Genomic DNA, 12,853 nt, shown 5'->3' with positions numbered 1-12,853 from the left:
AGAACAATTGCTAATTCCACCCACTTCCCATTCACCCCTTCGCAGGCCCCAGAAACCAGGCCACAGGGCACCAGCACATGCGCAGCATTTCCTGTCTAGGGAGGCCGAGCTCTTAAGAAGACACTTGCAGGGCGGGCCTCAGGCAAGCCTCCAAGGAGACCGCCAGGCGGCGAAGGGCGAGCTCACAGCCTGAGTCAAGGGTGGGGATGAGAGACTGGGGGCGGGGCCCTCAGTGACCCCGCCCCACTCCGCGATCCAATGGACTGACCAACACACACAACGGGGGTTGGGCTGGCGCGTGCCCCGCCCACTCACTGCCCAAGCAAATGACGGGGGCGTGGCGGAGGTGAGGCCAGCTCCTCCCCCGGGCGGCCATTGCCCAGAGTTCTGGGCCGCGGTGCGCATCGTTCCTGACAGAAACGAGTGGACACTGGCAGAACCACGCAGGGCTCTCTACCGGATCCCGCCGCTCCCCTCTGCCAGGAAAGTCGCCAGGTGTGGCCCTGAGCTCAGCGGCCTCACGTCCACTTCCCGGCCCGCGGCAGACTCCCCAAGGACTGCGGCCGGTGGCTGAGCAAGGGGCAGGACGGCGCCCGCTCCCAGTCGGTCTGAACTGGCATTCTCGCTCCCAAACCTGTTCTGACGCTGTTCCCCGAACGCTGCGACTCCCGGTGGACCCCGCCTAGTGGGAGAGGCGGCCATGAGGTTGGCAGGTAGGAGGAACAAAGGGTGTTGCCTGTGCCTGGTTCTATGATCTGAGCAAGTCCTGTCACCCCTGAGGACCCTGGTTCCCCAGTCTGCAGTGAGAATCCGGAGTAAGGTGATTGTGGGGCACAGGTGGAGAAGGTGACACCTGCCCACCCAAAGGCAGCCTTGGCTACCAGCTGCAACAAAGCAGCCTTGGGAAAGGGATCATTTGCAAATGTCAAAACGGAGCTGGCTGGGTCCGACTGGAGCAGAAAAAGTGGCAGTCATTGCAGTGAACTCAAGACCTGGGAGAATCGGGGCTCACCTAGAAAGGGTACAGGCAGAGAGAGAGGGCAGCCTGCAGCTGAAGCAAGGGAGAGGACAGAGCCAGAGGGAAGAATGGCCAGGAGGGGGTCGGGCATGATCAGGGCTGCCTATCAGTACCAGTAAGGCCATAGGTGACCTGGATAGGAAGTTCTGTCAGTGGAGGGATGGGGCCCAGGAGAGGGGAGTAAGTGGGGGAGAGTGGGAAGTGAGCTGATGGATGGAAAGAGCAAGTGTCGACTTGAGTTTGATAGGAAGGGGAGGGAAGGGAGAGAGATCAGTGGCTGGAATAATCAAACCCCCTGCCCTGGAGACCATTCTGACTCATAGTGACTCAGAGCGACCCTCTGGGACACAGGCGAGCTGCTCCCTAGGTCTCTGAGGCCATCCACCTTCATGGGAGCAGGCACCTCCTCTTTCTCCCAGGTGAACAGCTTCTCAATTTGAACCACTGACCTTGTGGTTAGTAGCCCAATGCCTCACCCACAGTGCCACCGGGGCTCCTTGCAGCTGAATGGGAATGTAGTCTTGGTCTTGAAGGATAGTTTTTTTCCTTTTTTAAAATTGGGAGATGTTACGAGGGCAAAGAATGACAAGGAGTCAAGGGTCCACGTGACAAGTAGACCAAGACAGAGTTTGGGACCCAGGACAGGAGATGGGACACAAATATACGAGTAGAGTATGGGGTTCCTAGTGAGAACTGGGGCTCCTCCTGAGTGGTGGGTGCTGGAAGACCCCTACCCCACCAGGGAACACCTGCCTGAGCAGCCAGGAACCTGGTGGGTTGCCAGTGCTCACTGGCCTGCCCTATTCTCTTTCCCGGTTGGGAGGGACGATGACGGGAGCATTCTTGGTGCGCTCTGAGCCCAGCTGCCCATGTCGGTCCTGTCTCAGGTCCCCTCCGCATTGTGGCCTTGATCCTCACCGTTGGCCTCACCTGGATTGTGATCAGCACCCTCCTGGGCGGGCCAGGCAGCGCCTTTTCACGAATCCCACAGCTCTTCGCCAGTGAGTCAGGTCTTCTCTCTGCCCTGAGGCCATCGCTAGCGGCCACCTTCTGTTGCTTGGTGTCAATGTCAATTGCAGCCTTTCCCTACCACCCAGGCCCCATGCTGGTTAGAATTCTCCTTGCCCACTTATAAGTCAGTAGGGTCAGTGGGAGGGGCAGTGGCTTCCTCTGAACATCGGTCATTGTTCCCTGGTGGCTCCTGGAAAAGGACTAGGGGACTCTGCACCTCGCAATTGGTGACGAAACCAAAAGCCAACCCTATTGTCATTGTCAGTTATGACACAGCGACTCCATAGGACAGAGTGGGTCTGCCCTGTCCATTGGGTCCCCTAAGGTTTCCTAGGCTGCCATCTTTACAGAGGCAGACTGCCACAGCTCCCTGCTGTGGAGTGGCTGGTGGGTCGGAACCACGAACCTTTAGGTTAGCAAAGCACATAACCAGCCCTTCACTGTCAGCACTGCACCTGGATACTTTGTACCTTGCCGACTGTGCAGCCTGGTGCCGCCTTCTGCTTCTGGCTTCCCGGGGCAGGGCTAGGCTGACCTGCGTACTCACAGCACCTGCCTTTGTCCCCACAGGCCCAGAGAACTCCGTGACAGCAGGTAAGGCCGGATCAGCGTGGCTGGGGACTAGTTGAGGGAGTGACCATGGCTGGGGAACCTACCAGCAGGTCCTTGGGGCCTCTTCTTTCTCTTGTCCCTCCAGTGGCCTTTGCCTTGGGGTCCTTTTCTCTAGCTCCAGCAGGACAGGCTCTGTGGTTGGGGCCCCGGCCAGAGCCGTACCCTGCTCCCTCAAATCCTCTGCTCTGGGGTCCCTGCTGCTGTCGCTTGTCCAAGCCTGGGGATCACCCCTGCTCTCTCCACCCAGAGCCACGGGCCAGGAAGTACAAGTGCGGGCTGCCCCAACCATGCCCCGAGGAGCACCTGGCCTTCCGCATGGTCAGTGGGGCGGCCAATGTCATCGGGCCCAAGATCTGCCTTGAGGACAAGATGTAAGAGGCTTGGGGTGCCCAGTGAGGGATGGAGAGGGGAGTCTTATAGGTAGGGGGTTGCTAAGTGACTGAGGGCACAGCTGACGTACCCACGGTGGCTTCATACTGTCCCCAGGCTCATGAGCAGCGTCAAAGACAATGTTGGCCGCGGGCTGAACATCGCCCTGGTGAATGGTGAGCTCCTTTTGCCCTGTTCCCCCCATGCCTGCCCCACCCTCTGGTATTACAGAGGAAAAGACTGGGAGGGGTGCAGTGGGCTTGCTGCAGCCGGGGACAGAGGCTGGCAGGGCAGGGCAGGGAGACTGAAATAGGAGCTGCTTTTCTCCCTCCATGCAGGGGTCAGCGGGGAGCTCATTGAGGCCAGGGCCTTCGACATGTGGGCCGGAGGTGAGTGGCAGGAGAAGGCCTGGCGGGTCCCGCCTGCCTGGGTGGCCCTACTCTAGTCCCAGCGAGCTCCATGTTCCTGTGACCTGCCCCCCAGATGTCAACGACCTGCTGAAGTTCATCCGGCCGCTGCACGAAGGCACGTTGGTGTTTGTGGCTTCCTATGACGACCCGGCTACCAAGTACGTGGTTCCCGGGCCAGCACCCCCATTTTTCCCACCCCTGCCATGCCCCTGGCCCAGCCCTTAGCCCTCCCTTCTGTGGTGGCAGGATGAATGAGGAGACCAGGAGGCTGTTCAGTGAGCTTGGCAGTCGCAATGCCAAGGAGCTGGCCTTCCGAGACAGTTGGGTCTTCGTGGGGGCCAAGGGCGTGCAAGACAAGAGCCCCTTCGAGCAGGTACAGCCCCTCTGCTGACGCTCCCTCCCCGGTCTGTGTGCCTTTCACCCAGAAGGGCCTTTAAATGACAAAGTTGTCCCATCAGTAGCTGAAGGTTCAGGCCAATCCTCGCCACCTGGAGGCCCAGGACCTCGCATGTCTCAGGCTCTGTGCTTACAGCAGGGGCCCAGAGGAGAGACCAGGTCTGGACCTTGCCCTCCAGGCCCCAGTGAGAGGGCGGGCCCACAGGCTGGCCTGCAACCTCCAGACAGGGGTGCCTCACTGCCCCGCTCCCCGCCCTTGGCTAGAGTCAGCCTGTGACCTGGTGCCTCCCCACTCCTCCTCGGCAGCATGTGAAGAACAGCAAGCACACCAACAAGTACGAGGGCTGGCCTGAGGCGCTGGAGATGGAAGGCTGCGTCCCTCGAAGGAGCACAGGCAGCTAGCCGGCGGGTCCATGCCTCCACTCCCCGGCCCCTCCTGGCGAGGGCATGTTTGCCACACACTGCTGGGCTCTGTGGTGCTCACTCACTGGAGCGTGGCCTTGAGGTGGTGGGGGGGTGGGTTGCTGGGACTGGCCCCACCACACTCTGTCACATGACCTCAGGTACCCAAGTCTTTCTTGTCCTAAAGCTGCTCCTCACAGGGATACACACACACACATACACACAGTTGCCGTCGCCAAGGAACAGTATCACATCCTGCCGGGCATCTTCACTGACTCCCTTCCTTCAGGGACAACCTGCGTCACTGTGATGCCCTGTGGCACTGTCTGCAAGATGACCTCGGAATAAACGGATGGCCCCGAGTGGACCCCAGCAAATCCAGTTTGTCATCCAGGGCCAAGCAGCAGTGCCTTTAGGTTCTGGGGGCATGTCTAGAAGTGGGGAACTCCCTGGACCCCCCCCCCACACACACACACCTTAACAGACAGCCTGTCTCTGGGCTCCTGCCAATGATGGTCCCATCTGTGGCTGAGATGGGACTGTTGTGGTGTGCCTTCTCCCGCTGCCTCTGCACCAGCTGTGGGGACAGCCCCCCGCCCGCCCCGCTGTTGTCCACACGGAAGCACTGGTGTGATGGGCAGCATTTCTCACAATGTTCTGAGCAGCTGACTTGGACAAAGGCTTAGAAGCCCAAACCCTAGGATCTCTGAGGCATTTTCCTAGAGTAGAAATAAAATCCAGAGGCAAAGAGAGAGGCGGGGAAGCATTGCCATTTTCCAAATGCTAATACTACCCCAGGCACAACACATGGAGTCGCCTTTGAATGAGAAATGCAAACCCAAGTAGACAGAAGAGTCTCGTGAAGCCCCGTGACCCCGTCTCCATAGGCCAATCTGGAATCACCCATGCCCCACCATTGAAGGCAACCCTAGCTTCTCCCACCCAGAACCTTTTCAGTGGCACACCTGTTACTGACATGGGCCTCCCAACCAGCAACCCTAGCAAGGAAGCAGACAAGGTAAGCAAGAGAGTGCCACTGGGCTGGGTGCTGTGCTGGGAGCCTGAAAGCAGATGGGCACATTTGGGAGTTTTTCAGATATAACCCCATGACTAGGGTGTGATCGTGTGATTAGCTTCTGCCAGAGTGGGACCTTCGAAAGGGAGAGAGTAAGTGGGACTGGGCTTCTGCTAAATGGAGTGGTGCAGGTATGGGGTTTTTCCCACTAGCTTTGTGGGTGTCATGGGGCAGAGGCCTATTTTCTCTTTTGTAAGCACAGACTGTATATAGCTAAGGTGACGGACACTTGGAACCCGCAGCTGGGTAGAGATGTCAATTGCCTTGGTGGACCAGTACCATGTTTTCCAGCCCTGCCAACAACTGTGTAAGCACCTGCTTCCCTATGTTTAAATGGAGCCCTGGTGACGTAGTGCATTAGGTGTTGGGCTGCTTACCACAAGATTGGCAGTTGGAATCTACCAGCCATCCCATGGGACAAAGATGAGGCTCTCAGGAACCCACAGGGGAAGTGCTGCTCTGTCCCCAGGGGTGCTCTGAATTGGAATCCACTTAATGGCAGTGAGTTTGGGTGGTGGTTTTTTTGTCCGTTCTGTTAGAGCCCGTTTTGCTGCTTATGGATCGATCAAGCCATCACTAAAGGGAAAAGTCTAAGTGAAAAATGTAGGTCTTTTGCTCATTCCAAACCGCTACCCTGTCCCCTTCCAACTCTAGCTGGGCCCCGGCCACCTCCTCAGATGGGGGTTGCCGAAGTCACTTACCAATGTGAAGTGTCAGGTCAACTTCTTCATCCACCACTTGCCTAAGATGGGCTAGGAATTGAGTGGCAGTATGGAGCGCAGGCTGTTCCACTGCCAAAGCTTGGCATGGCCTGCAGGCCTCCTCTGCCACCTGGGAAATCTTCCCCCAGCCTTCTCTTCACCTGGCAGACTGTTCTTCTCAGTTAGAGTGACACAAGCTGACTGAAGCAAAGCAAAAAGTGGGGTGGGTTAGTGAGGAACGAGCCCGAGGCGGTTCTAATGTCAGTGATGTCATCTTCAGGAGGTGGGCTCCCTCCAGCTCCAGACTCTGCTTTTGTCTGCACTGGCTTTCTGGCCCAACCGGGGTAGCGGTGGGCGAGGGGGGCGTGGAAGCAGAGCTGCACAGAGTGGCTGACAGAGGATCTTTGTATAGGGGTGGGGAGACTTTTTACTGCAAATCTATCCCTGACGGTGGTGGAGCACACAGGGACAAAGGCATGAAAACTGATAACCAAACACCAGGAGGAGTGAGTCACTGGGCCTGGGGATTCGAGACCATACTTGGAGGGGAACACCAAGGTCAACTGGCATAACAGTTCACAAAGACAATGGTCTCCATCGTAATTGAGGGAATAGAGACTGGAGTATTAAAACTCATGAGCAGCCATCCAGGTCTCTTCCTCTCCAGAGGAAAGAAACTGTGGTGAAAATAGAAAACTCCTGGAAATAATGAATCCAACGGGCCATGCAAGTGTCTATCTCCACAACCAGACAAACTAGATGGTGCCCGGCTCCCACTACCAACTGCTCTGAAAGGGATCACATCAGAAAGTCCTGGAACTGAATGCACCTCTGTGTTCAAACAAACAATAAATCATTTAAGACGGAAAGGCCAGCATTTGCCCAAGGACAAAGTGCAGAGAGTTAGGAAGGGAGGAAGACTGGAAAGAGGAAACCGGGGGGAAGTGGGACAAGCCAGCGTACATAAAGTGGATTGTAACAGATGAATCAGAATGTGTAGCAACTGTTGAATGGAAAACTATGATCCGCTCTGTAAACTACCTAATTCACAATAAAAAGGGGAGTTTAAAAGTAATTGTGCACTTATTTCAAATGAGAAAATAAATCAATTAATTATAAAAATTTTAAACTGACATAAACCTTAAAGAAAATACCTGATTGCAGAGCACATACCTGCCACACAGTCCCTTCAAGGTCCCCATCAGGATCCTCTCGGGAGTCCACCACTGGCGGGTCTCATGTGGGAGCCTGGAAACCCACTGTGGTATGTTAGCTCCTGCGGGCACTATTCTCTGGGCCACGTAGTTTCTCTTGGGGAACTGGACGTCTTGGCTTCATTTTCGGAGCCCTTCCTCATTCTTTCCTGGGACACATTACTAACCTCATAAAGCAATGTGAACATTCTCTTGCCACGAGTTTAGCCATTATCTCTCCCTACAGAAAAGGCCAGCAAAGCCCTCATGTCAGACACCCGATGTGTTTCCAGGGAAGGCTGGTGTGATAGTAACTTCTTCCCAGGGAGAAGTTTTCTGACTGTGCATTTGACCTTGACTCCTGACACGTGAAAACTGGAATTGGTGGCATTTAGAGTCCCCTTCTTTAGAGCAGAGTTTTTCTTTTGGTCACAGGCATGTCCAATGACCAGCCCCAACCAAATCCCATCCTCAGACAGTGATTTTCCAAACGGCTGTCTTCAGCGACATGACATGGCTAGCTCAGAGCCCTCCCAGCACTTGTGAAAAACAGCAGGTGGATTACAACTTCCTGATTCCTATAGGCTGAAGAACTGCCCAGAGCCAAGGCCCTCAAGGTAGTTTTTGAGCATGCACCCTAGTGGTTTTTATTATAAGCACCACTGCCATTACATCAATTCCAAATTTTTTTGTGATGTCTGACTCACAAGAACAGTGTGCTACTATGAAATTTTTTTTGCTGCTTGGGAAAAATGCCACAGAAACTGTTGTGAGGTTGAACACAGCTTACAAGGACAGCACATGGGGAAAAGCTCAAGTGTATGAGGGGTTTTCTTATTCAAAAAAGGTGAAATATCAATGGATGACAAACCTCATCTGGACGCCTATCTACTTCCTGAATGGATCAAAATATCAACTTGTGCGATAGGAGTTTGTTCAACCAAGTCAGGTTGCTCATCAAGCTTTTTAGATGTTCTGCAAAGATTGCATAATAGTGTGTGACCAAAAAAGCCCTGATTTGTGGCAGACAGGGGACTGGTTTTGCCACCAGGACAATGCACCTGCTCACGCAGCCATCTGAGTGAGCCAGTTTTGGGGGAAAAAAACCCATCAGGCCTCTCTTGCCCCACACACCTGACTCACCTGACCTCACTCCGTGGGACTTGTTTTTGTTTCTGTGAATGAACAGGGACTTGAAGGGACCATGATTTCATAATCTAGAAGGGAAAAAAAATGAGGGAGGTGCTATCAGCCATCCAAACAGATGAGTTTGAAAAATGTTTCCAAGAACGGAATGGCAGATTTGACAAATGTATTAAGTGCGATGGAGAGTATGCCAATGGCGGTAATAAGGTTGTTTTGTTTTTTAAAAATTTAAATACATAGCTTTTGGGGGGGATTCAGGTTTTCGGGGTGTCCCTCCATCTGTCTGCCATGACCACATACACGATAGTCTGTCTGCAGCAAGGCTACTCACATTCCTCAAATATGGTCAGAGGGGATTCAGCAGAGGCTCAATCCGTGTAGGGACCCTGCAAATGGATTTTGGGCTCCCACTGTCATCCACAGCCTTCTACAAGTTCACAATTTAAGCTCTGATACCATTCCATCCTTCAGTTCTGGATTTTATTATTTACCATGTTTGGATCATATAGTCCAGTGTTGATTTAATTGGCGCCTCACTTAGTTGATTGCTTGTTTAAGACAAGCCTTAAAAAAAAAAAGACAAGCCTTCAAAACCCAGACACCATTCTGATAGCCGGGCACCATCTGGCTTTTCACCACACTTTGCTGTACTACCCATTTCTTCCATAATCATTGCATGAGGGCAAGCATCACTCAAGGCCATGTTCATAAGAACCACCGTTCCTAGGTTGTGACTAAATCAAGTGCAAGCCCCAAATCCATTCCTCATTCATGATTTATATATGTCTCTAGTTCACTGTAGGTACGGCAACTCTTTATGGAAGTAAAAAAAAAAACCTCATCTTTCTCCCACAGAGCAGCTGGTGATTTCGAACTGCTGGCCTTGCGGTTAACAGCCCAATACATACCCACATGCCACCAGGGCTCTTTAAAGAAAAAGAGCTTCTATTCTTTTCTTTGCACATTTTCACTGGTGTGTTTTGTGTACTCTTGGGGGTAGGGATGAAGGGAGTATAAAGAAAGTACATTGGGGAGGAGCCTTGGTGGCATAGTGGGTTATGCGTTGGGCTGTTAACCACAAAGTCAGCAGTTCAAAACCACCAGCAGCTCCCCAGAAGAACGATGAGGCTTTCTACTCCCATACAGATATACAGCGTCAGAAAGTCACAGGGGCAGTGGGTTCTACCTTGTCCTATAGGGTCACCAAGACCCCAAAACAACTAGATGGCAGTTTGAATTTGAGTGCCTCGATCATCACATCGCTGACCAGAGGTTTTCCAGAGCTACTGATTTGACAGCAATCATGGAATTTTGAAGCCCTCCTGTGTATGTGAAAGCTGTACAGTGAACAGGGAAGACCACAGTGCTGGTGAAGAATGTGGGAAGTACCATGAACTGCCAGAAGAACAAGCAGATCTGTCTTGGAAAACATATACAGCCAAAAGGCTCCTTAGAAACAAGGATGGTCTGCGGGTGTGCAACAGAACAGCAAGGGGAACAAAGCAACGAAGTCCCCAGGGAGTACCAAAAGTAGACTTTGTGGCCAGGTCTTGGCACCCCATCAGACTTGACTGGGAAACACTCCTAAAGGCCAACAGTCATTGAACTAACTACAAGCTTTTCTTTTTTGTTCTCGTGTTGTGATTTTGTTTGTCGTTGGCTTATTGTTGTTGTTGTTTTGTTTTATTTTACTGCCTGGTTTTGCTCTGTCTTGTTTTTGTGCATGTTATTATCTCCGCAGGTCTGTCTAAATAAGATAGGCTGGATGAACGATCTGGAGGAGAAAACAACGGGACAGACAGTTCCAGGGGGGACATGGGAGAGGGGGAGGTGGGGTAAAGGAAGTGGTGTTAACAAACCCAGGGACAAGGGAACAACAAGTGATCCAAGTCGGTGGTGAGGAGGGTGTAGGAGGCCTGGTAGGGTGTGATCAAGGCTAATGTAACCAAGAGGAATTGCTGAAACCCAACTGAAGGCTGAGCATGATCGTGGGACAAGAGGAAAGTCAAAGGAAATAGAGGAAAGAGCTAGAAGGCAAAGGGCATTTATAGAGATCTAAATAAAGGCAGGTACATATGTAAATATATTTATATATGAGGATGGGGAAACAGATCTATGTGCATGTTTATAAGTTTAGTATTAAGGTAGCAGATGGACATCAGGCCTCCACTCAAGTACTCCCTCAATGCAAGAATACTTTCTTCCATTACACTGGCATTCCAGGATGCTCACCTTCTGGACACAATCGCTGAAGACAAAGCAAGTGCATAAGCAAATGTGGTGAAGAAAGCTGATGGAGCCCGGTTATCAAAAGATATAGTATCTAGGGTCTTAAAAACTTAAAGGTAAACAAGTGGCCATCTAGCTCAGAAGCAACAAAGCCCACACAGAAGCACACCAGCCTATATGATCATGAGATGCCAAAGGGATCAGTTAATCATATCTTTGTGAATGAGGGGGAATGTGGAATGGGGACTCAAAGGTCATCTGTAGACAACTGGACATCCCCTTACGGAAGTGTCTTGGGGAGGAGACGAGCCAGTCAGGGTTCGATGTAGCAATGATGAAACATACAACTTTCCTCTAGTTCCTGATTGCTCCCCCCCCCCCCCACTATCATGATCCCAATTCTACCTCACAAATCTGGCTAGACCAGAGGATGTTCACTGGTAAAGATAGGAACTGGAAACACAGGGAATCCAGATCCCTTCAGGACCAGTGGTGTGAGTGGTGATACTGGGAGGGTGGCTTGGATAGGGGGAACCGATGATAAGGATCTACATGTGACCTCCTCCTTGGGAGATGGACAACAGAAAAGTGGGTGAAGGGAGACGTCGGACAGGGCAAGACATGACAAAATAATAATTTATAACTTATCAAGGGTTCATGAGGGAGGGGGAAGCAGGGAGGGGGGGTGAAATGAGCTGATGCCAGGGGCTCATATAGACAGCAAATGTTTTGAGAATGATGAGGGTAACGAATGTACAAATGTGGTTGACACAATTGATGTATGTATAGATTGTGATAAGAGTTGTATGAACCCCCAATGAAATGATTTAAAAAAAAAGAAAACAAGGATGGTGAGACTTCATCTAACCTACCTTGGGCATGTTACCAGGATGGACCAGTCCTTGGAAAAGGGCATCACACTTGGTACAGGGTCAGCAAGAGGAAGATACTTGGCGGAGATGGATTGACACAGTGGCTGCAACAATAGGCTCAATTGTAGTAACCCTGGTGAGGATGGTTCAGGACTGGGCAGTGTTTCAGACTCAATGGGATGGACGGCCTAACAATCCCTGTATCACATCAATGATAAAAGGTCTTAAGATCTCCTGACATCCTTTGAACATCCTCCCACCACCCGTTTCCCCATCTTTCTGTCAATTGTTTATCCCTCTTCAGTGGATCCCCTGGACCTCACTAGTAGTGACAAATCGATTTGAAGGTGGGCAATTTCTTTTTTTTAAAACATTTTATTAGGGACTCATACAACTCTTATCACAATCCATATATATACATACATCAATAGTATAAACACATCTGTACATTCTTTGCCCTAATCATTTTCAAAGCATTTGCTCTCCTATTAAGCCCTTTGCATCAGGTCCTCTTTTTTCCCCCTCCCTCCCCGCTCCTCCCTCATGAGCCCTTGATAATTTATAAGTTATTATTTTGTCATATCTTGCCCTATCCGGCATCTCCCTTCACCCCCCTTTCTGTTGTCTGTCCCCCAGGGAGGAGGTCACATGTGGATCCTTGTAATGGGTTCCCCCTTTCCAACCCACTCACCCTCTACCCTCCCAGTATTGCCCCTCACACCCCTGGTCCTGAAGGTATCATCCACCCTGGATTCCCTGTGCCTCCAGCTCCCATATGCACCAGTGTACAACCTCTGCTGTATCCAGTCCTGCAAGGTAGAATTCAGATCATGGTAGTTGAGGGGAGGAAGCATCCAGGATCTGGGGGAAAGCTGTGTTCTTCATCTGTGCTACATCGCACCCTGACTGACTCATCTCCTCCCCTGGACCCCTCTGTGAGGGGATCTCCAGCAGTCGACAAATGGGCTTTGGGTCTCCATTCTGCACTTCCCACTTCATTCACTATGGTAAGGGTTTTTTTTTTTGATGCCTTATACCTGATCCCTTCGACACCTCGTGATCGCACTGGCTGGTGTGCTTCTTCCATGTGGGCTTTGTTGCGAAGGTGGGCAATTTCTAGGACTCCTTCTAATGCTCCACAGGGTGGAAATGGGTACTCAGCTAATGCTGGGTCCAATACAGGTGTTACTCTGCACAAAGGGTGGGTCCGGGCGCCAGGTTGGCCAATTCAAATTTCTGGCTCCAGGGCTGTGCACTCTAAGCCCGGTCCCTCCACGACCTGCCCGGTCCCTAGCAACAGTTACCAAGTCTCATGAAAATTGCCAAAGTCTCACCCCGTGTCACACTTCCCCCGGAAGTCACAGTGTTTGGAAAGGACTGGGCCCACTTCCGGGACTTAGTCGCCCTGGTGGCGCCCAG

The 12,853-nt window shown here is 52.0% G+C and overlaps 1 protein-coding gene across 1 annotated transcript; it reads left to right on the top strand.

The window, feature by feature from the left end:
- Window positions 1-361: 361 nt before the first annotated feature.
- FAM3A (FAM3 metabolism regulating signaling molecule A) lies at window positions 362-7,052 on the top strand. Its single transcript, XM_075538770.1, has 9 exons — window positions 362-713; window positions 1,906-2,019; window positions 2,600-2,623; window positions 2,889-3,012; window positions 3,128-3,186; window positions 3,349-3,399; window positions 3,494-3,578; window positions 3,667-3,793; window positions 4,123-7,052. Exons 1-9 carry the CDS (start codon window positions 701-703, stop codon window positions 4,216-4,218), a joined length of 693 nt encoding a protein of 230 aa, XP_075394885.1. The 5' UTR covers window positions 362-700; the 3' UTR covers window positions 4,219-7,052.
- Window positions 7,053-12,853: the final 5,801 nt, after the last annotated feature.

The sequence above is a fragment of the Tenrec ecaudatus genome, chromosome X (genome assembly GCF_050624435.1).
Source record: "Tenrec ecaudatus isolate mTenEca1 chromosome X, mTenEca1.hap1, whole genome shotgun sequence".
Lineage (NCBI taxonomy): Eukaryota > Metazoa > Chordata > Mammalia > Afrosoricida > Tenrecidae > Tenrec > Tenrec ecaudatus.
This window is presented reverse-complemented; position numbering and strand designations above follow the sequence as displayed.

Bases quoted from the DNA above. Each gene is read 5' to 3' on its own strand.
- FAM3A (XM_075538770.1), top strand. The intron at 2,020-2,599 runs GTGAGTCAGGTC...TTGTCCCCACAG, and splicing joins AATCCCACAGCTCTTCGCCA to GCCCAGAGAACTCCGTGACA. The intron at 3,579-3,666 runs GTACGTGGTTCC...CTGTGGTGGCAG, and splicing joins TATGACGACCCGGCTACCAA to GATGAATGAGGAGACCAGGA.